The 23923-nt window shown below is 50.4% G+C and overlaps 1 protein-coding gene across 1 annotated transcript in view; it reads right to left on the bottom strand.

Moving 5' to 3' along the window:
- The window catches only part of LOC140430035 (uncharacterized), a 100264-nt gene extending 86802 nt beyond the window's left edge, over window positions 1-13462 (bottom strand). Inside the window, exon 1 of the mRNA XM_072517588.1 lies at window positions 13373-13462. Coding sequence (XP_072373689.1) covers window positions 13373-13393 — 21 coding nt within the window. The 5' untranslated portion in view covers window positions 13394-13462. The remainder of the gene's footprint in view (window positions 1-13372) is intronic.
- Between the last annotated feature and the right edge of the window lie 10461 nt (window positions 13463-23923).

Raw genomic sequence — 23923 nt, forward strand, 5'->3', positions numbered from 1 at the left:
TCTCCCCCCACCCTCCCAGGACGTCCCCCCCGCCCCCCCCCTCCCACCCCCCCAAGGTTGCTGCTGCTGCTGACCGACCTTCCTCTAACGCTCCGCGAGATAGTCTAGGAACGGTTGCCACCGCCTGTAAAACCCCTGCGCAGACCCTCTCAAGGCAAACTTAATCCTCTCCAACTTTATGAACCCAGCCATATCATTTATCCAGGCCTCCAGGCTGGGGGGCTTTGCCTCCTTCCACATTAGCAAGATCCTTCGCCGGGCTACTAGGGACGAAAAGGCCAGAATGCCGGCCTCTTTCGCCTCCTGCACTCCCGGTTCGTCCACTACTCCAAATATTGCTAGCCCCCAGCTTGGCTTGACCCGGACTTTCACCACCTGAGATATTGCTCCCGCCACTCCTCTCCAGAACCCCTCCAGTGCCGGGCATGACCAAAACATATGGACATGGTTCGCTGGGCTCCCTGAGCACCTTCCACATCTGTCCTCTCCCCCAAAGAACCTACTCAACCTCACCCCCTTCAAGTGCGCTCTGTGGACCACCTTAAATTGTATCAGGCTGAGCCTGGCACACGAGGAGGAGGTATTAACCCTACCTAGGGCATCAGCCCACAGACCTCCCTCGATCTCCTCCCCCAGCTCCTCCTCCCATTTACCCTTCAACTCTTCTACCAGCACTTCCCCTCTTCTTTCAACTCCTGGTGTATTTCGAACACGTTGCCCTCCCCGACCCATACACCCGAGATCACCCTATCTTGAACTTCTTGTGCCGGGAGCAACGGGAATTCCCTCTCCTGTCGCCTCACAAAAGCCCTCACCTGCATATATCTAAAGGCATTTCCCGGTGGTAACTCGAACTTCTCCTCCAGTGCCCCTAGGCTCGCAAACGTCCCGTCGATGAACAGGTCCCCCATTCTTCCAAACCACGCCCGATGCCAGCTCTGGAACCCCCCCGTCCATCTTCCCCGGGACAAACCGGTGGTTACCCCTGATCGGGGACCACACCGATGCTCCCATTGCACCCCGGTGCCGTCTCCACTGGCCCCAGATCCTTAGCGTTGCGGCCACCACCGGGCTCGTGGTATACTTTGTCGGCGAGAGCGGCAGCGGTGCCGTCACCAACGCCCCCAGGCTCGTTCCTTTACAGGATGCCATCTTCATCCTCTTCCATGCCACCCCCTCTCCCTCCATAACCCACTTGCGGATCATCGCCACATTTGCTGCCCAGTAGTAGCTCCCCAGGTTTGGCAGCGCCAACTCTCCTCGGTCCCTACTGCGTTCCAGGAACCCTCTCCTTACTCTCGGGGTCTTATTCGCCCACACAAACACCATTATACTCCTGCCTACTCTCTTAAAAAAGGCCTTAGTGATCACGATGGGAAGGCACTGAAACACAAACAGAAACCTCGGAAGGACCACCATTTTGACCGACTGCACTCTACCCGCCAGCGAGAGCGGTAACATGTCCCATCTTTTGAAATCCTCCTCCATTTGCTCCACCAACCTCGTCAGATTCAGTTTATGTAGGGTCCCCCAACTCCTGGCTATCTGGATCGCCAGATACCGAAAGCTCCCCTCCGCCCTCCTCAGCGGTAGGTCCCCATCCCTCTTTCTTGGTCCCCCGCCTGTAATACAAAGAGCTCACTCTTCCCTACATTGAGCTTATAGCCCGAAAACTCCCCAAACTCCCTTCGAGTCTGCATGACCTCCACCATCCCCTCCATTGGATCCGCCACGTACAGCAACAGGTCATCCGCATATAGCGACACCCGATGCTCTTCTCCCCCTCGGACCACCCCCTTCCATTTATTAGACTCCCTCAATGACATGGCCAATGGTTCGATCGCCAATGCGAACAACAGGGGGGACAGGGGGCACCCCTGCCTCGTCCCTCGGAACAGTCGAAAGTACTCCGACCTCCGCCGGTTCGTCACTACACTCGCCATCGGGGCTCTGTAAAGGAGCTTAACCCAATTGATAAACCCTACCCCGAACCCAAACCTGCGCAGCACCTCCCAGAGGTACTCCCACTCTACTCGGTCAAAGGCCTTCTCCGCGTCCATAGCTGCCACTATCTCCGCCTCTCCCTCCTCCGATGGCATAATTATCACGTTTAAGAGCCGCCGCACATTGGTGTTTAGTTGCCTGCCCTTTACAAATCCCATCTGGTCCTTGTGGATTACCCCCGGGACACAGTCCTCGATCCTCGTGGCCAGCACCTTTGCCAGCAACTTTGCATCCACATTGAGGAGCGCGATCGGCCTGTACGATCCACATTGCAGTGGGTCCTTGTCCCGCTTTAGGATCAAAGAAATTGTCGCTTCCGACATTGTTGGGGGCAGGGTCCCCTCCTCTCTTGTCTCATTAAAGGTCCTCACCAGTAGCGGGGCCAACAGGTCTGCGTACTTCCTGTAGAACTCCACCGGGAATCCGTCCGGTTCCGGGGCCTTCCCCGCCTGCATGCTCCCCAAACCCTTGCTCAGCTCCTCCAACCCAATTGGTGCCCCCAAACCAGCCACCTCTTGCTCCTCCACCCTCGGGAATCTCAGCTGATCGAGGAATCGCCTCATCCCCTCTTCCCCCGCTGGGGGCTAGGATCTGTACAGCTCTTCATAAAAGGCCTTGAATACCTCGTTTATTTTCATCGCACTCCGAACCGTGGCTCCCCTTCCATCTTTGACTCCCCCTATTTCCCTCGCTGCCATCCTCTTACGGAGCTGGTGTGCCAGCATCTGACTAGCCTTTTCCCCATACTCGTAGGTCGCCCCCTGCGCTTTCCTCCACTGTGCCTCCGCCTACCCTGTGGTCAACAGGTCAAACTCCGTCTGGAGCCGTCGTCTTTCCCCAAGTAATCTTTCCTCCGGGGCCTCTGCGTATCTCCTGTCCACTCTCAAAATCTCCCCCACTAATCTCTCCCTTTCCATACCCTCTGTCTTCTCCCTGTGAGCCCTAATAGAGATTAGCTCTCCCCTGATCACCGCCTTCAGCGCCTCCCATACCACCCCCACCCGCACCTCCCCGTTGTCGTTGGCCTCCAAGTACCTTTCGATACACCCCCTCACCTTCCCGCACACCACCTCATCCGCCAGCAGTCCCACATCCAGCCGCCACAGCGGGCGTTGGTCCCTCTCCTCTCCCAGCTCCAGTTCCACCCAGTGTGGGGCATGGTCCGAAACGGCTATAGCCGAATACTCCGTCCCCTCCACCCTCGGGATGAGCACCCTACCCAGAACAAAGAAATCTATCCGGGAGTAGGCTTTGTGTACATGGGAGAAGAAAGAAAATTCCCTGGCCTGCGGCCTTGCAAACCGCCCTGGGTCCACTTCCCCCCATCTGATCCATAAACCCCCTAAGTACCTTGGCCGCCGCCGGCCTCTTTCCAGTCCTTGATTTGGAGCGGTCTAGGGCCGGATCCAACAGTGTATTGAAGTCCCCTCCCATTATCAGGTCTCCTATCTCCAGGTCCGGAATGCGCCCCAACATGCGCTTCATGAATCCTGCATCATCCCAGTTCGGGGCGTATATGTTTACCAACACCACCCACATCCCTTGCAGCCTACCGCTCACCATTACATATCGCCCTCCATTGTCCGCTTCAATAGTCTTGGCCTCAAATGACACCCGCTTTCCCACCAATATTGCCACCCCTCTATTCTTCGCGTCCAGCCCCGAGTGGAATACCTGTCCTACCCATCCCTTTCTTAGCCTGACCTGGTCCGCCACCTTCAGGTGTGCCTTCAGTCCCTTTAAGTGCGCGAACACTCGAGCCCTCTTCACCGGCCCATCCAGGCCCCTCACATTCCACGTTATCAGCCGGATTGGAGGGGCTCTCACCCCCCTCCCCCCACGCCCCGCCGACTAGCCATCTCCTTTTCTGGGCCAGTCCCGTGTCCACACCTCCCTCACCCTCCAGTCCCCCAGAGGGGGGATCCCCATCCCGACCACCTCTTCTGTGTCCCATTCCCTTTCGGCCAGTGCAGCAGCAACCCTTTCCCCCCCCCCCTTCCCCCTTCCTCCTTCCCCCCCTTCCCCCCCCCCCTCCCCTCCCCCCCGTCTAGCTTTTTTGCTCCCCCCATGTCACTCCCGTAAGTCAGCTGACGCCTGCTGGCCCCGGCTTCCCCCGCTGTCCCATTGACCTCCCCGCGTGGGAGTCTCCCAATCCATATGCATTCCTTCGTTCCCCTTCCCGCCTGTCTTCCCGCGCGCGGGAAAACACCCCGCGCTTTCCAAAGCCCGCTCCGACCCCTCTGGCGCAGCTCCTGTCGCAGCCTTGTCTCTCTCCCCCAGCCCATGTAACATTTCCTGCGCGTGATTGACCCCCTATATACAACAACCATCACACATCAAACCTCAAACATCCCCCCTACCCTCACAAACCCTCAGTTAGAGTCCAACTTTTCGGCTTGTATAAAGGTCCACGCCTCTTCAGGCGTTTCGAAGTAATAGTGTTGGCCCTTGTCTGTGACCCACAGTCGCGCTGGCTGCAGCATTCCGAATTTCACTTCTTTCCGGGACAACGCCGCTTTGGCCCGGTTGAAACCCGCTCTCCGCTTTGCAACCTCCGTGCTCCAGTCCAGGTATATTCGGATCTCTGCATTGTCCCACTTACTGCTCCGCTCCTTCTTGGCCCATCTCAGGACCCACTCTCTGTCCGTGAACCGGTGGAACCTCACCACCATCGCCCTTGGCGGCTCATTTGCCTGGGGCTTCTTCGCCAGCACCCGATGTGCCCCGTCCAACTCCAGCGGCCTCGACGGGGCCTTCGTGCCCATCATCACCTCGAGCATCGTACTCGCGTATGCCCCGGCATCAGCCCCCTCCACTCCCTCAGGGAGACCCAGGATTCGCAGGTTCTTTCTCCTCGACCTGTTCTCCAGGTCTTCGAGTCTTCCCGCCCACCTCTTGTGTAGTGCCTCATTCTGCTCCACTCTCACCGCCAGGCCCACGAGCTCGTCCTCGTTCTGACTGACTCTTTTCTGTACCTCCTGGATCTTAGCTTCGTGGACCTTCTGGGTGATCCCGAGTCCTTCAATTGCCGAAAGCATAGGCGCCAACATCTCCTTGCGCATCTCCTCGCGCTGCTCCTCGAAGCAGCGCTTGATGAACTCCTGCAGCTCCCCTTTGTCCCTGGCCGCCGCCGTTTTGTTTTCTTTCCCTCGCTTCTCCCGTTGCTCCAGTGCCGCTCCTTTGGCCGTTACACTTCTGGTCCGTTTAAAAAGTCTATGGAAACTCCTGAAAAAGGTCTGAGAGTCAGTTCCAGAAGGGAGCTGCCGAATGCGCGACCTACTCCTTCATGGCCGCCACCGGAAGCCTCGTCCCTGCTTCTTCAATGGCCTTGGTAGATCTTTTCACAGTTGTTCCCTCTGCTGCTAGAATTCACCTTTGATAGAGTCAAGTCAGATTGCAGCTTTAAGCTTGCCCTTCCCCCGCCTGCATGCTGGAAGAGGCTTTTGTCTAAACCTGCAGCCAAAGTTTCTGCCGGGTCTGGTAGCCAAAAGACATAACATTCCTGGGGGACACTGTCAGGGGATTGCTGCAGTCTTCTTGCCACACCGGGAAATGTCAAACAAATGCCGTGTGGGCCCTGTAAAAGAGCCCAAAAGTCCGTTCCAAGCGGGAGCTACCGAATATGCGACCTAGCTCTGCATAGCCGCACCCGGAAGTCCTGCTACTATGTTCTTGGCCTCAAACGACACCCGCTTTTCCACCAGTATTGCCAACCCTCTATTCTTTGCATCCAGCCCCGAATGGAACACCTGTCCTACCCATCCCTTCCTTAACCTGACCTGATCTGGCATCTTCAGATGTGTCTCCTGAAGCATGGCCACGTCACGCGAACACGCGGGCCCTCTTAACCGGCCCATTTAGGCCTCTCACATTCCACGTGATCAGCCGGATTGGGGGGTTCCCAGTCCCGTGCTCGCGCCTCCCGCACCCTCCAGTCCCCCAGGCGGGGAGCCCCCGCCCCAACCACCTCTTCCATTTTCAGTTCCCCTTCGGACAGTGCAGCAGCAACCCGAGAATCCTCCCCCCCCCCCCCAAACTAGATCCACATCTAGCTCTTTTGCTCCCCCCATGTTATTTCCATGAGTCAGCTGACTTCTGTTGACTCTGGCTTCCCCCGCCTTCCCGTTGATCTCCTCCGTGTGGGAGTCTCTCCTCCTCCTTACCTTCCTCCATCCCCCCCCCTCCCTTTTTACTGGGGTGCGGGAAAAAAACCACGCTTTCCTGAACCAGCCCCGCCCCCTGTTGTGCAGCTCCTGTTGCGGCCTTTATCCCGGTTCCCTCATCCCCGAGTCTCACCTCCCTCCAGCACCAACGCCCACATTCCCCATCATCATCATCTCGTCTACAGAAAAGAAGAGGGAAATTTTAGGAATTTTAACCAGAACTCTACCCACATCCCCATCCATCATCCTACCCATGAAGTATTCTTTGCCCATATTTACAACCCCGTATACAACCAACATCTCCCCCCACAACCACATCCCCTCAGTTCGAGTCCAGTTTTTCCGTCTGAATAAAGGTCCAAGCCTCTTCTGGCGTTTCAAAATAATGGTGTCGGTCCTGATAAGTGACCCACAGTCGCGCAGGCTGCAGCATGCCAAACCTGACTCTTTTTTTATGCAGCACCGCCTTGGCCCGGTTGAAGCCAGCTCTCCCCCTTGCCACCTCCGCGCTCCAATCCTGGTAAACTCAGATCACCGCGTTCTCCCATCAACTGCTCCACACCTTCTTGGCCCATCTCAGCACACTTTCTTTGTCCGCGAAGCGATGGAACCTTGCCACTATCGCCCTTGGCGGCTCGTCGGCCTTGGGTCTCCTCACCAGGACCCGGTGAGCCCCTTCCAGCTCCAGGGGGCTCGGAGAGGCCTCCGCACCCATCAGCGAATGGAGCATCGTACTCACGTACGCCCTGGCATCAGCTCCCTCCACTCCTTTGGGAAGACCCAGAATCCGGAGGTTCTTCCTCCTCAACCTGTTTTCCAGGGCCTCAATTCTCTCAGCCCACCTCCTGTGCACCGCCTCGTGCACCTCCATTTTTACCACCAGGCCCAGGATCTTGTCCTCGTTGGTATTCACTTGATCTTTCACCTCACAAAGCTCCACCGCCTGGGTCTTCTGGGTCTCCTTCAGCCCCTCGATTGCCAACAGCATTGGCGCCAGCACCTCCTTTTTCAGCTCCTCCACACATTGCTTGAGGAACTCCTGCTGGTCTGGCCCCCACACTGCTCGCTCTCCTCCCTCCGCCATCTTGCTTTTTTCCCCTCGTTTTAGTCTCTGCTCCAGGGCCTCTTTTCTCGTCGTTCCACCGCTGATCTCGGCCATATATTGTGAGGGGGGAACCTTACTGCACCTTCCCACACGGGATTAATTCAAAAAAAGCTCCGTTGGGGCTCCTCTGGAGAGCCCGAAAGTCCGTTGTCACAGGAGCTGCCGAAACGTGCGGCTTAGATCCACATCGCCCCAACCGGAAGTCCTACTGCATCAATATCAGTAAGCTGGTAGTTTTTTGAGAATCTTTAAAGTGAGGATAAAGTCCTTCAGTACATGCCACACGACTTTCTTAGACTTACCAAATTTAAAGAAGTCTGGAAAGAACCAAACACAAAATCACAGCAACAAGAAGAAATGAAACAGCAACTAATCTGAAAGTAGTTGATGACTTATTTAAAAGCACTGGTAATGTCTATTGGACAGAGTCATTCCAACTGCTGAATGCATATTTAACCATGTGATTAAGAAAGGGCATTAACTGGACCACAGAGCTTCAAAATGGCAGTGCTGATGTGTCCTGCCTACTCTGCAGCCTTCTGCTGAATGTGCACTATGCGTACAAAGGGCATTTGCCACAGACTACACCTGAAGTGCATGCGCATGCTGCAGATGTCACTTTGAATCTCTTAAGGTCACTTGTAGTGCTAAAGAAATTCATACTACGTATTTCAATGCTGACAGCTCCTTGAGCACAATATCATGAAGGTGGTGTTGTAGTGGTATTATCACTCAATTAGAAATCCGAAGACAAAGCGTAATGCTTGAATCCCACCATGGCAGATGGTGGAATCTGAATTCAATTAAAAAATCTAGAATAAAAAGTCCAATGATGACCATGAAACCATTGCGTTGATAAAAGTGGTAGTGTCACTCGACTAGCAAACCAGAGACCCAAAGTAATGCTCTGGGGACCCAAGTTCAAATGTCGCCACTGCAGATAGTGAAATTTGAATTCAATAAAAATCTGGAATGAAAAGACTTGAAACGTTAGATCCCTTCTTTTTCCACATGTGCTGTCAGACCTGTTGTGACTGTACGGTATTTTCTGTTTTTGTTTCAGATACCAGCACCCACAGTAATTTGCTTTGATCTTATGAAACCTTTGTTGAGTGTTGTAAAATCCCATCAGGTTACTAATGCCCTGCCTTCAAAGTTTCATATTAACTATGTTTTTTCATCTTTAAAATCATTATTTGCAACACCCCTCTGAACTTAACGGTCTTCAAAATATTTTAAAATATCATGTTCTCTATTTCACCCACTCTTCTTTCAAATAAAAAACTTAATAATATTTCCCATGTTCAATTATGTGCTTTTCCAAGTTGTAAAACCTTTTGGTTCCATTTGTAAGTTAGGAATTGAAATCCAAATCCTTACCTATCACCAAATGCAAATTGTAACCCATGTCGTATTTACCCGTAGAGAATCCAACTTTGCCTTATTCACTTCAAGTGCCTCTTTTTTACACCAAGCTACTTTGATGTTTTAAACTCTGTAGGGAATCATCAGTCACACATTGACACACATACACAGAATCACAAATCTGCTTCCCAGAATACCACAGTAAACCTTAAAATATTAACAAACAACATTTTAATCACAACTCTGGGCGAGGATCTTCAATGTCCATCACCAACTGTGGTTCAGTAGCACTACTGCAGACCGAGTTGGCTGAGTCCTAAAGGACTGGGACTGCAGCAGGTTGTGAGGGAACCAACAAGAGGGAAAAATATATTTGACTTCATTTTCACCAACCTGCCTGTCACAGATATATCTGTCCCTGTCAGTATTGCTATGAGTCATCACATTGAGGATACTCTCAATTGTGTTATGTGGCACAACCACTGTGCTAAATGGGATAGATTTCGAACAGATCTAGCAAATCAAGACTGGGCCAACATGTGATTCTGTGGGCCATCAGCAGCAGCAAAATCGTACTCAATCGCAATCTGTAGCTTCATTGCCCAGCATATCCCCCACTCTACCATTACCACAAAACTAGGGGGTTAACCTTGGTACAATGAAAGTGCAGGAGAACATGCACGGATAAGCGCAAGTATATTTAAAAATAATGTCTCGACCTGGTCAAGCTACAACACAGCAAGTGTTGCATGCCAAACAGCAAGTGATAGACAGAGCTAAGTAATTCTACAACCAATGGATTAGATCTAAGTTCAGCTGTCCTGCCATATCTAGTCGTGAATGGTGGTGGACAATTAATCATCTAACTGGAGGAGGAGCTCCACAAATGATGGGGGAACCCAGCAAATCACCTCAAAAGATTTCCCATGTTCAATTATGTGCTTTTCCAAATTGTAAAACCTTGTAGTTCCATTTGAAAATTAGGAACTGAAATCCAAACCCTTACCTATGCGAACCGAATGCAAATTTCAACCCATGTCTTATTTATCTATGGAGAATCCAATTTGGCCCTATTCACATCAAGTGCTAGCACTGCTACTTCACAGCACAGCACAGGACTCGGGTTCAATTCCAGCCTTGGGTATCTGTCGGTGTTATGTTTGCACGTTCTACCCATGTCTGCATGGGTTTCTTCCGGGTGCGCTGGTTTCCTCCCACAATCGAATGATGAGCAGGTTAGAGGAATTGGCCATGCTAAAGTGTCCTTTAGTGTCCAAAAATGTGGTTAGGTAGAGCTATGGGTAAAGGGCAGGGGAGTAGGCCTAGATGGGGTGCTCCTTTGGCGGGTCGGTGCAGACTTGATGGGCTGAATAGCCTCCTTCTGCACTGTAGGGTTTCTGTGATTTCTATGATAAGGCATTTGCAATAATCTGTCAGGTGGCACAGTAGCACAGCGGGTATCACTGCTGCTTCATAGCGACAGGGCCTGGGTTCCATTCTGGCCTTGGGTGACTGTCTGTGTGAAGTTTGCAGGTTCTCCCTGCATGTGGCATGTGGAAAATAAGGTGATTTGACCATGCTAAATTGCTCTTTAGTGTCCAGGGATGTGCAGGCTAGGTTACGGGGTTAGGGTGGGCAAGGGGGTGGACCAGGATAGAGTGCTGTTTCAGAGGGTTGATGCAGACTTGATGGGGTGATTCTATCAAAAGTACCTACTTGGCTTCCTCCTGAGGTCCCCAGATGTCAGTCTTCAGCCAGTTTGATTCACTCCACATGATAGCAAGAAATGGCTGAAGGCACTGGAAACTGCAAAGGTTATGGTCCTGACAATATTCTGGCAACAGTACTGAAGGCTTGTCTTCCAGAACTTGTCACGCCCCTAGCTGAGTTGTTCCAGTATATTGACAACACTGACATCTATCTGGCAATGTGGAAAATATTCCAGGTATGTCCTGTACACAAAAAGCAGGACAAATCCAATCCAGCCAATTCAGCCCCACCGGTCCACTTCTGATCATTGATAAGGTGATGGAAGAGGTCGTCAACAGTACTCTCAAGCGGCATTTGCTCAGCAATAACCTGGTCAGTGTTTGGTTTCCACCAGGGTCACTCAGCTCCTGACCGTTTTACAGCCTTAGTTCAAAGATGGACAGAGGTGATGAACTCAAGAGCTAAAGTGAGAGTGACTGCCCTTGAAATCAAGACAGCATTTGACCGAGTGTGGTATTATGGAGTGCTAGAAAAACTGGGGGTCAATGAGAATCAATGGGAAAACTCTCTGTTAGTTGGAGTCATACCTGGTACAAAGGAAGATGGTTGTAGTGATTGGAGGTCAATCATCCCAGCTGCCGGACATCACTGCAGGGGTTCCTCTGGTTAGTGTTCTAGGCCCAACCATCTTCAGCTGCCTTATCAATGGCCTTCCTTTCATCATAAGGTTAGAAGTGGGGATGTTCACTGATGATTGCACAATGATTAGCACCATTTATGACTCCTCAGATATTGAAGTAGTCAATGTCCAAAAGCAGCAAGACCTGGGCAAAATCAAGGCTTGGGCTGACAAATGGCAAGTTACATTCATGCCATCTTCAACTAGAGAGAATCTAATCATCGCCCTTGACATTCAATGGCATCATCTTCACTGAGTCCCCAACTATCAACAACCTGGGGGCTTACCAGAAACTCAACTTAAATACCATGACTAGAAGAGCAGATCAGAGGCTCGGAATCGTACGGCAAGTAACTCACCTCCTGACTCCTCAAAGTCTGTTCACCATCTACAAGGCACAAGTCGTCACCATCTACAAGGCACAAGTCTGGAGTGTGCTGAAATACTTTCCACTTGCCTGGATGAGTGCAGCTCCACAACATTCAAAAAGCTTTACATCAACCAGGATAAAACAACCCATTTGATTGCTCCCCCTTCCACAAGCATTCATTCCCTCTACCCCTGATGAACAGCACCAGCCATGTGTACCATCTACAAGATGCACTGCAAGAACTCACCAAGGTTCCTGAGACAGCACCTTTCAAACCCACGACCACTGCCATCAAGAAAGATAAGGGTAGCAGACACATGTGAACACCACCACCGGGAAGTTCCCCTCCAAGTCACTACCCATCCGGATTAAAATATATATATCACCGTTCATTTACTGTTACTGTGTCAGAATCCTGGAAATCACTCCCTAAAATCGCAGTGGTATACCTAACCTCATGGACTGCAGAGATTCAATAAGGCAGCTCACCACCACCTTCTCAAAGGCAATTAGGGATGGACAATAAGTGTGGTCCTAGCTAGTAATACCCGCATCTCATGAATGAATTACAAAATTCACCTTCTTTATTTAATTTTCAATGTTTTATTCATTTTTTGCCTGTTCCTAACTGTCCTTGAGAGCAGTTAAGAATCAACCGCATGGCTGTGGGCTTGGAGTCATATGTAGGCCAGACCAGGTAAGGATGGCAGGTTTCCTTTCTGAGAGGACATTAGTGAATCAGATGAGATTTTATGGTCATCAATGATAGTTTTATGATCATCATTACTGAGATTAGCTTTTAATTCCACTGTTTTAAAAAAATTAACTCAATTTAAATTCCACTAGCTGCCATGGAATCAGCCTGGGCCTCTGGATCACAGGTCCAGAGACATTACTACCACAACATTTCCCCTGAATAACAATTATGTGCCTATCTTTACAGTATAATATTCTCAACCCAACATTCGGGTTAGCAGCATCACGGAACAAATATAAGTTTGAGATCACTAATGTTGTCTCCATTACCACTGGTGCTTTTGGTCTGTGTTAGAATAATGTAAAAACATATCGATACTCTGACATACACTAACATAATTGAATTAAAGTATGGAAGTGCCTTTTGATTCTTTTCATATTTCATTGTTTTTTTTGACTGGAAGATTTTACTTTTCCTTTTCCCTAGGTTTGACGCCCCCACCCCCCCGCCCCCAGCCCCCCCAGTTTGTGGACAGCTTTCTTCAACGTCAATGGAAGAAAACTGTTTCTCGGTCGCCGACCGCAATATCCAAGTGGTTACACATTTGTAAGCAGAGACCTATGTGAGAGTGTGTGTATATGTATGTGGGACAGTGAAATGGTTCATGCTGTCTTTTGTGTTTGCAACATTTAGAAAGCACATAAACCAATCTCTCTCGTCCCAATGTTATTGTTTAAAAAATAACTTGAATTTAGAAGCACAGCAAAAACTTGTATTTTGCTGGCTTGAAAAATACAAACATTCTTAAACTTGTGATCGACTGGAGAGGTGGTGAGGAGAGGCAAATAGAAAATCAAAAAGTCTTTCCTCGTCCAATAGGGATGATGTGGAGATGCCGCCGTTGGACTGGGGTGAGCACAGTAAGAAGTCTTACAACACCAGGTTAAAGTTCAACAGGTTTGTTTCAAACACTAGCTTTCGGAGCACTGCTCCTTCCTCAGGTGAATGAAGGAGCAGTGCTCCGAAAGCTAGTGTTTGAAACAAACCTATTGGACTTTAACCTGGTGTTGTAAGACTTCTTACTGTCCAATAGGGAGATACAGAAGTAGAAGACAAAGCGATTGGAGCAGCAACACGCTAAAAACAGACAAAAGAAAAACTATTTTCTGACTTAATATACATTATTATCGCAAATTATTATAAATGCCACTAGAAATTTTCCATCTATCCACTTTGCCTCTCACTCTCAATATTCATTAGTTAAAAGTTTGCGCTATACCGTCTCCACGGGACCATCCATACAAGCTTTTGGGTATTTTGGTGTTGAGAACCGCCGGTCTGTTCAGATCTAATCCAGACTCAATCTGTCACTGCTGCATTTACCACCAGCCCGCGCGCTCCCGTCCAAGTCAACCAATCAAGTCAGGGTGTCGTCACAATCAAGTCTTTCTCGCGCCCTGGAACTCCCCCGCGCCAGTTCAATGGTGACCCAGAGTCAGAGTTGTTAGCTACACCAGTTCTGTTATTGACGTTTGTTATTGATAGTTTGTTATTATAGTTGCTGTAATCTAACGAGAAAATGGAAGGTATTTGCAACGAGATATAAGTCGTAGTTCACCGATTAATTTAATTGAAATTATAAGGAAAGGTGAAGTCCCAGTTTCCAACCTTCCACGGAAAATCCGGACAACCTCTTGAGGGCCAGCAGGTAAAATGTGGGGAACAGCTCAAATTGTAACTGTGACCATCCAAATTACACTCCTGAACTTCTGCCCTGAGAGGTCGATCCCGGGTGGCATCGCAGCATTCGCATTGCTTCAGGCGATGCCGCTGAATGGATTGATAATCTAGATATAAATCTATAACTGCTTCCCTAGCCACGCAAATTTAAAAAAGGAAAGGTGGAACAATCGCAATATTTTTCCTCTTGATTATAAAGAAGTTCTGACTTTTGGTTATGAATCAATCGTTGCTCAATTCATGGTTGACTTCTGCATTAGAACTTTTGACGTTGCAACTTTTAAGAAAATGTACATCGATTTTAAATCCCTTTTGGAACTCAGACAGATTTGGGATATAAATAATAAATTAAACAAGAACAACCAGGATTTATTAAAAATGCAATATTTGCTTTGCCACATGCTCAGTAAATCTTTTGCAGTTTAAACTGACAGGTAAAATGTGTTAATGGTATTTGCATCATTGGCTCAAAACCCAATCACAATGTTATGTAATTATATTCAGTAACTGAGGGCGGTATGGTGGGGCAGTGGTTAGCACTGCTGCCTTACGGCGCTGAGGACCCAGGTTTGATCCCAGCCCCGGGTCACTGTGTGGAGTTTGCACATTCTCCCGTGTGCGTGGGTTTCACCCCCACAACCCAAAGATGTGCAGAGTAAGTGGATTGGCCACACTAATTGCCCCTTAATTGAAAAATTTGGGTACTCCAAATTTATTTTAAAAAATATACAGTAACTGAATCCATGGCAGGATTTGATTTAATAAATTGTATGTCAAGAAATTTAGCAAAAGCAAAGCATTGAGATATGAGGGGATATTTGAGCTGCATTCTGAAATAGGAACTTTTGAATGACCTTGCTCCATTTCTATTACACAGTTGGCTAATGTTGGCCAAGAACAGGTTAAGTTTTTTATTTCAAAGCCATGCAATTGACCATGGAGTGATTGGTCACATAAAGGGCTGTTCCTGTTCAAAGTCACAGAAAAGGGCTCTTTTTACCCAGATCCGGGTGGAACTTTGATGAAAAGGCGTAGGTGAATGTTGGAGGAGTAATTTAACCCTGGAATAGTATGTCTTCTGATCACTGGACCCGGCAGAAAACAGTGAGAGGTTTGGCTGGAAAGTTGAGACAGTCTTGTGCTGAAATTCAGACAGTCTCTTCCAGCATGCAGGCGGGGGAAGGGCAAGCTGGAAAGCCCCAGATACAGGAACTGATTACTTTTATCAAGGAGGAATTCCATAAACAGGAAAGAAATGCATGAGGATCATGCAAAGGCCATTGCAGAAGCTGTGGCACCCCTGAAGGGTACTTTGGAATGGATGGAGAGGTGTTTGGAGGTGCAGGGGCCACAGATTCGGGAGATTGAAGGAGTGATCTCGGACCACAGCGATCGTATGGTGGCACTGCAGGCGGAGGTGGGGCTCCTAGGAGACCTTTGTAAAACGCTGAGGGCAAAGTTTGAGGAGCAGGAGAATACCTCGAGATGAAGAACCTGTGAACAGTGGGCCTGCCTGAAGGAGTGGAAGGTGCGAGTGCCACGAAGTACGTCTCGAAGATGCTGGCAGGGCTGGGGCAGAAGGGGTGCTAGATAAGGCACCTGAAGTGGACCGAGCACATCGGTCTCTGAGGCAAAAGCTTCGAGCTGGGGAGCCGCCGCGGGTGGTGATCGTGAGACTCCATAAATTTGTGGAGAAAGAGAAAATTCTACTGTGGGCCAGGGAGAAGCATAGCTGCGACTGGGAGGGAAATAACCTCTGGATTTATCAGGACACCGGAGCCGAGTTAGGCAAAACGGCAGTGCTGTACCGGTGGCAGATCAGGTTTGGGGTGCTCTACCCGGCGAAATTATGGGTGACGTTCGGAGGTCGGGAGTATTATTTCGAGACCGCAGAAGCGGCCGAAGACTTCATTAAGGAGCATAAACTGGAGGTGAACTGAGTGGACAATGCTTGGGAACCGGGGTGCTGGCACTTTGTAATGGTCGGGAGCATGGTTGAATTGGGTGTAGGGATTGGGGGATTTTTGCTTTTTTTTGTGGGTGGGAGGGTTTCTGTTCAATGGTGAGATTGTAAGGAGTTGTAGGGGTGAAAAGTTTATGTGGGGATGGATGTTCCCATCCCCCCTCCTGTTTTATGGGACTGTTTGTATTTAACATCTGTTTGCTTTTGAAGAATGCTACCTGCAGTTCAGGAGAAGTCCTTGTTTGGGTGGGGGAGCATAAGGCCAGCAAGGAGGCCTTCTTCTTTGAGCTGAGGAGTGGGGGGGGGGGGGAAGAGAGGGAGGGGGAGTTAATTAGGATGCGCCTTTGGGAAGGGGCAGCCGCGCTAGCAGGTTATGCTGGTGAACGGAAATGAGGTGGTGGGAGAGAAGACCAAGAGGGGTGGCCGGGGGGAGGGGGGAAGAAGGGGAAAAGTGAAGGGGGGGGGGTTCTGCGACGCGGCAGGGGGTGAGAGATGACATGGTCAAGGGCGAAGAAAGGGGCCATCTGGGATGGGCCAGGTACAGTGTGGAATTAAAGTGGCAGGGGTTAAGTAGGGAAGATGACGGACGGTAGAGGGGATTGGTAACGTGGAACGTCCGGGGACTGAATCGGCTGGTTAAAAGGTCGCGGGTGTTCGCGCACCTCAGGAGCTTGAAAGCGGGGTTGTCTTTTTGTAGGAGACACACCTCCGTGTGAAGGACCAGGTTAGGTTAAGGAAGGGATGGGTCGGGCAGGTTTTTCACTCGGGGTTTGATTTGAAATCGAGAGGTATGGCGATTTTAATGAGCAAGAAAATGGGATTTGCGTGTGCGAAGGAGGTGAGGGATCCAGGTGGGAGATGTGTGATTGTGAGTGGGGTATTGGAAGGGGCACCGGTAGTGTTGGTAAATGTGTATGCCCCAAATTGGGATGATGTGGGTTTTATGAGGTGGTTGCTGGCCGCAATTCCAGATTTGGCCACGTACCAGTTGATCATGGGAGGAGATTGTAACTGTGTCCTGGAGCTGAGGGTGGATAGATCGAGCCCCAGGTCGATGGGTAGGGTATGAGTGGCAAGGGAGCTGGGGGGGTGTATGGAGAGGATGGGTATGGTGGATCCATGGTGCTTTCAGAACCCAGGGAGAAGGGAGTATTCTTTCTTTTCACACGTCTATAAGGTGTATTCGAGGATTGATTACTTTGTAGTGAGTCGGGAGATTTTGGCTGGGGTGGAGGGGGCAGAGTATGCGGTGATAGTTATCTTGGACCATGTACCCCACTGGCTGGATATTCGGTTCAGTACGGGATGAGAGCAGAGGCCGGGGTGGAGGTTTGACTCGGGGCTGTTGGTGAAATGGAGGTTTTTGTGATAAGGTGCGGTTGGCGATTCGGGATTATGTGGAGTTCAATCAGAATGGGGAGGTGTCGGCGGGCATTTTTTGGGCAGCTTTGAAGGCAGTGGTCCAGGGAGAAATTATCTCATTTAAGGTTCGTGCGAATAAGGAAAGGAGGGTGGAACATGACCGTCTAGTGAGCGAGATAGTAGAGGTAGACAGGGAATATTCGAGGGTGCCCACCATGGAGGGATTGACGAGGAGGGAGGAAAAAGTGTCAGGGGCAATTTGACAGGCTGACAACGGGGAGGGCGGTAGGGCAACTGCGTAGGGCAAGAGGGGTGCAATACGAGTATGGGGAGAAGGCGAGCCGCATGCTGGCGCACCAGCTGCGGAGGCAGGCTGCGTCCTGGGAAATATTGAAGATCCGGACTGGGGCTGGGGATGTGGTGTCAGAGCCAGGGAACATAAATGAGGCATTTAGAGAATATTACCAGGGACTTTATGAGGCAGACCCAGGAGGAGAGGAGGGGGAGATGGGGTGTTTTCTGGACGAGCTGGAATTTCCCCAGGTGGAGGAAGCAAAGAGGTAGGCGTTGGAGGAGCCCCTGGGGCTGAGGGAGGTGCTGGATAGTATCAGGGGTATGAAGTCGGGGAAGGCCCCTGGTCGGATGGGTACCCGGCAGAATTTTATAAGGAATTTGCGGCGGACCTGGCACCACATCTGTTGGGGGCGTTCACTGAAGCGCTGGAGAAGGGGGAGTTGCCGGAGACGATGAAACAGGCAGTAATCAAACTAATCCCCCAAAAAGGGAAGGATCCGGTGGAATGTGGGTTGTATAGACCCATATCACTATTGAACATGGATGTGAAAGTATTGGCCAAGTTGTTGGCGGGGAGGATGGAGGATTGTGTCCCGGGGTGGTTGCAGAAGATCAAACAGGCTTCGTGAAGGCAGGCAGCTAGCGAGTAATATAAGGTGGCTGTTGAATATGGTGATGAATCCGTCGAAAGCTCTGGTACCGGAAGTGGTGGTGTCCATGGACGCGGAGAAAGCATTTGATCGGGTGGAGTGGCGGTACTTGTTCGAAGTTTTGGGAAGGTTTGGGTTTGGGCCGAGATTTGTGGCATGGGTGCGGTTGCTGTATGTGGCGCCAAGAGCGAGGGTGAGTACAAATGATATGTGCTCACGAAGCATTGACTTACACGGGTACGAGGCAGGGGTGCCTGCTGTCGCCGCTGCTGTTTGCGCTGGCCACAGAGCCATTGGCAATGACTCTCAGGGGGTCTGCAGAGTGGCAGGGAATAATGAGGGGACAGAGGGAGCATCAGGTGTCGCTCTATGCCGATGACCTCTTGCTGTATGTTTCGGATCCGTTGGAGAGTATAGGAAGGATTATGGACCTGCTGGGGAGGTTTGGAGGGTTCTCGGGGTGCAAGCAGAATGTAGGGAAAAGCGAGGTATTCCCGGTGAATGAGCTGGCACAGCGGGTTAATTTAGTGGGGTGTAGACACCTGAGTTGGCCACTTCCCGACTTAAAATGGAGAACCGCAAAGGTTGAAGGGAAATTCAGCCAACACAGGCAAAGACTAGCAAATACAGAAATCATGTATATTGGTACCTGTAAGAAACCAGACAGCATTGAAACCAGCAGCCACCTGCATAGTAATGTAGCAGCCATCTACATAGTAATGTGCGATTCCCAGGCACAATGGCACCAGTAAAGGTAAACAAAGCCAAGCCAGACTCCTCGGCGCCAGCAGGAGCTAAGACAAAGGAAGGCCAACGAACATTTAGGGACCACCTAGCGATCAGGGAACCGCTGCAGCATTGGAGAAATCGATCCAAGTGATCAGAAAGTAGTCCAATCACTTGGAACCAGGTACGGGGTCTGCTCCGAAGGGCGGGAAGCCCCTGGGGACTATAAAGTAAAGCCCCCAAGTTCAAATCGTCCTTCTTTGGCAGGGTCACTCAGCAACTTGAACCAACCCTCGACAGTGACCTGTCTTGTTGCCGCCAACCAAGTAAGTCTCAAGTCAACGCTCACTACGAGATAGGCGCTCCTAGCTACCAGTCCATACCAGCTTTTGAATCCCGCAGACTCAGGACCTGAACGAAAGGCCATTTGTTCCCCTGACCTGGTGGGCCAGTCCGAAGCTAAGTATAGACCTGTTAGTTATAGAAATAGCCTAGAAAGTAGAGTTTATGCATGAGTAGCGATTTACTGTGTATAATAAATGTGTTTTGATTTGAATCTTACTAATTGGTGTGTTGAGTTATTGATCATTACTTGAACTTGAACCTCATGGAGGTATAACTGCATGCATGCGTAACTAACAGGGCTATAAGGTAAACTGAAAGATTTTTTGTTGCGACAAAACTGTCGGGAGTTTGTATTCCGGAAAATAGCGAAAGCCGTACCCGTAATTACAGCACTGCCTTAATACCCCTCGTTCCAAATTTTAAGAGAAGTATTCAGAGAGGAAAGATGGCAATGCAACGCCTCATGAACACCGAAGAATTCGTGGTCGCAGCGACCAGCAGCAGAGTAGGACAGTGTCCCGTTTGGGAAGAGGAAATCAGAAAGTACCTCAAAGGGAAAGGATGGCCCCTTTGGAGCGAATTCTGTGAAAATGAGGAAACAGGTCCCGGGAGTATAGGACATATTGGTGGGAGAACCGGAGCGAAATCCATAAGAAAAGCTTGGGAAAAGCTCGCAAGCCGATGGCAATCGTGTCCTGTTTGGCACAATTGCGAGGCACAGAGGAGGTCCTTCGGACGCTCCGTAAAGAGATAGAGGAGACACATCGAATGAGTAAGTGGGCGAGATAGAGAAAGAGAACTTAGAATTAAGAAGGAAGTTAGCAGCAAAGGACGGAGAGGTGGATGATGCCAAGGGGGCACACCAGTCTTGTCTGGCGCACTTAAGCAGCTTCCAGACACAGTACGAAAAGGCCTATCAGGGCACGCAACGTGCAGTCCTGGTAAGAGAGGAAACCGAGAAACAGGTAGAGGCATTGCAAAGGCAGTGTAGCGACCTGAAAGCAGCATTAAGAGCACTCCATACTACCACCACGGAGCACAGACAAAGCTAACTAGATCACGCAAAGTGCCGGAAGCAGATTGCAGAACTGCGGTCTTTGCTTTCCGTTCAGAAAGGATTCCAGAGCACTTTTGGGTCCCAGTTAGATGAGGAAGACGGCCCGGATTGGGAAGAATTAAATGAGACCGAGCATAGATATGTTCAGGGAACATGTGCGCAAAGAAAGCCCCAGAAGAGAAAAGCGCCCCAACCCCCCACAGAGCACATAGCTCAGGCACCAATGAATCCAGTAACCACCCACCGCACATTCACATCGGAAGGAATCACGGAATTCCTGTACACGACCTCCTTAACCGTGACCCAATTACTGGACGCGTGTGACAAAATCACACCGTTCCTCCCCACCTCAGACCCCCACCACTTCTTTGCCAGAGTAAAGCAGCAGGCGACCATGTACGGCCTGGACGAGCGTGAGCACGTGAAACTCACAGTTTTGAGTTTAGACCCTTCGGTCGTAGCAGCCCTTCCCGACCCACAGAATGTAGGAGGAGGCACCCTTGCAGAAATGCATACTGCGATCCTAGACGCCATCGGATACAACAGAGGTGACCCTGTAGAAGGCCTGAATAAGTGCAGGCAGAAAAAGACAGAACACCCCACAGCGTTTGCTGGACTCCTGTGGATCCATTTCACAGCAGTTTTCGGTAATTTAGAACGTGCCCATTTGTCCCAAGACGGTATGGCCAAATGGACCCGCACCCTTATCTCCCATGCCACAGAGGCAGGACAAAAGGCCTGTACGAATTATGACCCCTCAGAGGACGTCCACAATGAGAAATGGGTTTTAAAAAGATTGTCCCGCGCCTGGGAGCAGTCTGTACAAAGCAAACCCACAGGTAGGAAACCCGAAGAACAGCAGGCAGAAGCAGACATCCAAGCGGTGAAAACACACCAGAACCCCGCACGGGTGAACGAAGGCAGGAACAGCCCCGCACAAAAGCCACAGGAGTGTTACAACTGTGGACAGTTAGGACACTTTGCACAAGAATGCAATGCTCCACGAAAGCCACAGAAAACCCAGCAGGCAGGTACTCTGAATAAGAATAGGACAGAGCCCATACATAGTGTAGGCACCCGTTCCGACCAGACGGACCTGAACGGAATGTACTGACGGTGTTCGGGCTCCCCCAGTTGGGTCTGCGACACCCTTTGGGATAGGTCTGGCCGACCAGTAGTTGCAGCAAAGATACGGGGGCAGCCCATCGAATTTCTCTGGGACACAGGAGGGTCCCGCACCACAATTAATTCCTTCACCATATTCCAGAAAGACATGTGGCCCACTACAGCCACCATCACTCTCAGCGGTTTCACAGGCCACTCACAACAGGGACACATCACAGCCCCTGTACCCATTCAGATTGGCAACGTCACCACCAAGCACCCCATAGTCTTAGTCGACCTGCCCCACACAGCAGAATACATTTTGGGAATCGATTTTATGAATTCCCACAACCTGTCCTTTGATCCAGTCAACCAATGTGTTTGGAGAATGGCAAAATCCGCAAGAGCCCCCGCAACGCTTACAATAGAAGAATATGCAAACCAGATTAGTGAAGTCGGTGAATTTTGGTTTGACCCGACCACAATTAGCACAGACAAGCAGGTCAGGGCAGTTCTGCAGAAGCACAGGACAGCATTCGCGACCCACAAACACGACTGTGGCCGGATGACTGGTTCCGTTCAAATCACAGGACCTGATCCTAGACTCCAAAAGCAATATGGATTTCCCCAAGAGGCAGAGGGAGAAATCGCAAAAGTGATCGACAGCTTATTAGAGCAGGGCGTACTCAGATCAGTAGCCTCCACTAATAATGCCCCGATTTGGCCAGTGAGAAAGCCCGATGGATCATGGCGACTGACCATCGATTACCGGGAGCTCAACAAAGTCACCCCCGCAGCAGCCCCCACGGTAGCCACAAGTCCCGAGACCATGCTCAAACAGGGACTCAACTCACAATATTTTACGGTTTGGGACGTCAGTAATGGATTCTGGTCCATTCCATTGGCAAAAGCGTGCCAATACAAATTTGCCTTCACTTTTTAAAATCAGCAGTACATGTGGACATGCCTTCCACAAGGATTCCACAATGCCCCCTTCATTTTCCACTGACAGCTGGCAAATGGATTATCAAAATCTTCACGCCCCGAATGTCTGGTCCAGTATGTGGACGACCTATTACTGCAGACAGATACCAAGGCAGAGAGCACATTGAGCTTCTGTCCGAACTCCTGGAACTCCTACAGAAAATTGGTTGCAAAGTAAACCCCAAAAAGGCCCAGATTTTGGAAAACAAAGTGATATATTTGGGTATGATTATCACGCACGGTAAACAAGTGATCGAGCACAAAAGAATTGACTCGCTTGCCAAATTGCCCCATACCCAGAATGTTTCAGCCCTCCGGTCGTTTTTAGGACTGGTTGGCTACTGCCGAAACCACATTAACGGTTTCGCCAGCAAGGCAGCAACCCTCTCGGATCTCCTAAAGAAAGGAGCCCCTTGGGAATGGCTTGCGCAGCATCCGGATGCTGTGGATGCTTTGAAAAGAGCCCTCATTGCAGCCCCCGCACTACAGGTTCCAGACCCGCTTTCCCCCTATGCTATAGAGATAGCTAGCACCGACCGCACCCTTTCGGCCGTGCTCCTCCAGGAACGGCACGAACAATTAAGACCCGTGGCTTACGCATCCAGACTTTTAGATCCTGTGGAGCAGGAATTTTAGGCCTGTGAAAGGCACCTGCTCGCAGTTTTCTGGGCAGTTCAGTATTTTTCCTACATAACTGCACTAAACCCCATCACAATCCTCACAGAACACACCCCCACCCAACTTTTACTTGATGGACGACTCAAGGACGGTACAGTTAGTCAGATTAGAGCAGCTAGATGGACCCTTTTGCAGGGACGGGACATTACTGTAAAACGGACCAAGACCCACACTTTCTTAGCCGATAACCTTCGGTACCCAGGCACCCTCCATGAATGTGAAATCATCTCACCGCACCACAACACAGGCCCCTTTATTGCAAAAACATCCCCCAGAAAGATAGGTAGTTCACCCCAGAGCCCCAGCACACAGACACGTGCGAACCTTTAAGAATATATGTGGATGGTTCTTCCACTATATTAGAAGGGAAGCGCATTACAGGATGCGGCATTTATGTCGAGGACGCGCCCTAGAAGAAATATCACTAAAGCTACCAGGCCACTTAGGCGCGCAGGCGGCAGAATTAGCAGCCGTGGCGTACATTGTGGATCACTCAGATATTCCTTCCCCAGCCCAGCAGACTTATACTCGGACAGCCTCTGTGTCTGCAATAGCCTTACAGAATGCCTACCCCTGTGGAAAGCAAGAGGATTTGTTTCCGCAGATGGAAAACCCCTCCCTTCAGCCCCATTGCTCCGCCACATTTTAGAAAAGGCACAGAACAGGACATTCGGAATCGTTAAAGTTCGAAGTCACCACCGTTCCTCCCCCCCCCCCCCCCCCCCCCCCCCCCCCCGCCCCCCCTGGAAATGTAAAAGCCGACGCACTGACCAAAGCAGCTTCCAGGCATGGATATTTTTGGACACCGAGTTTCAGGGAGCCGAGTCCACGGTGACGACATGGAATCAGCTGAGGAGGCATTTTAGGGTGGAAGGGATGTCGGTGCTAATGCCGCTGTGCGAGAATCATCGGTTTGAGCCGGGGGGG

The sequence above is a fragment of the Scyliorhinus torazame genome, chromosome 9 (genome assembly GCF_047496885.1).
Source record: "Scyliorhinus torazame isolate Kashiwa2021f chromosome 9, sScyTor2.1, whole genome shotgun sequence".
In the NCBI taxonomy this organism is placed as follows: Eukaryota; Metazoa; Chordata; class Chondrichthyes; order Carcharhiniformes; family Scyliorhinidae; genus Scyliorhinus; species Scyliorhinus torazame.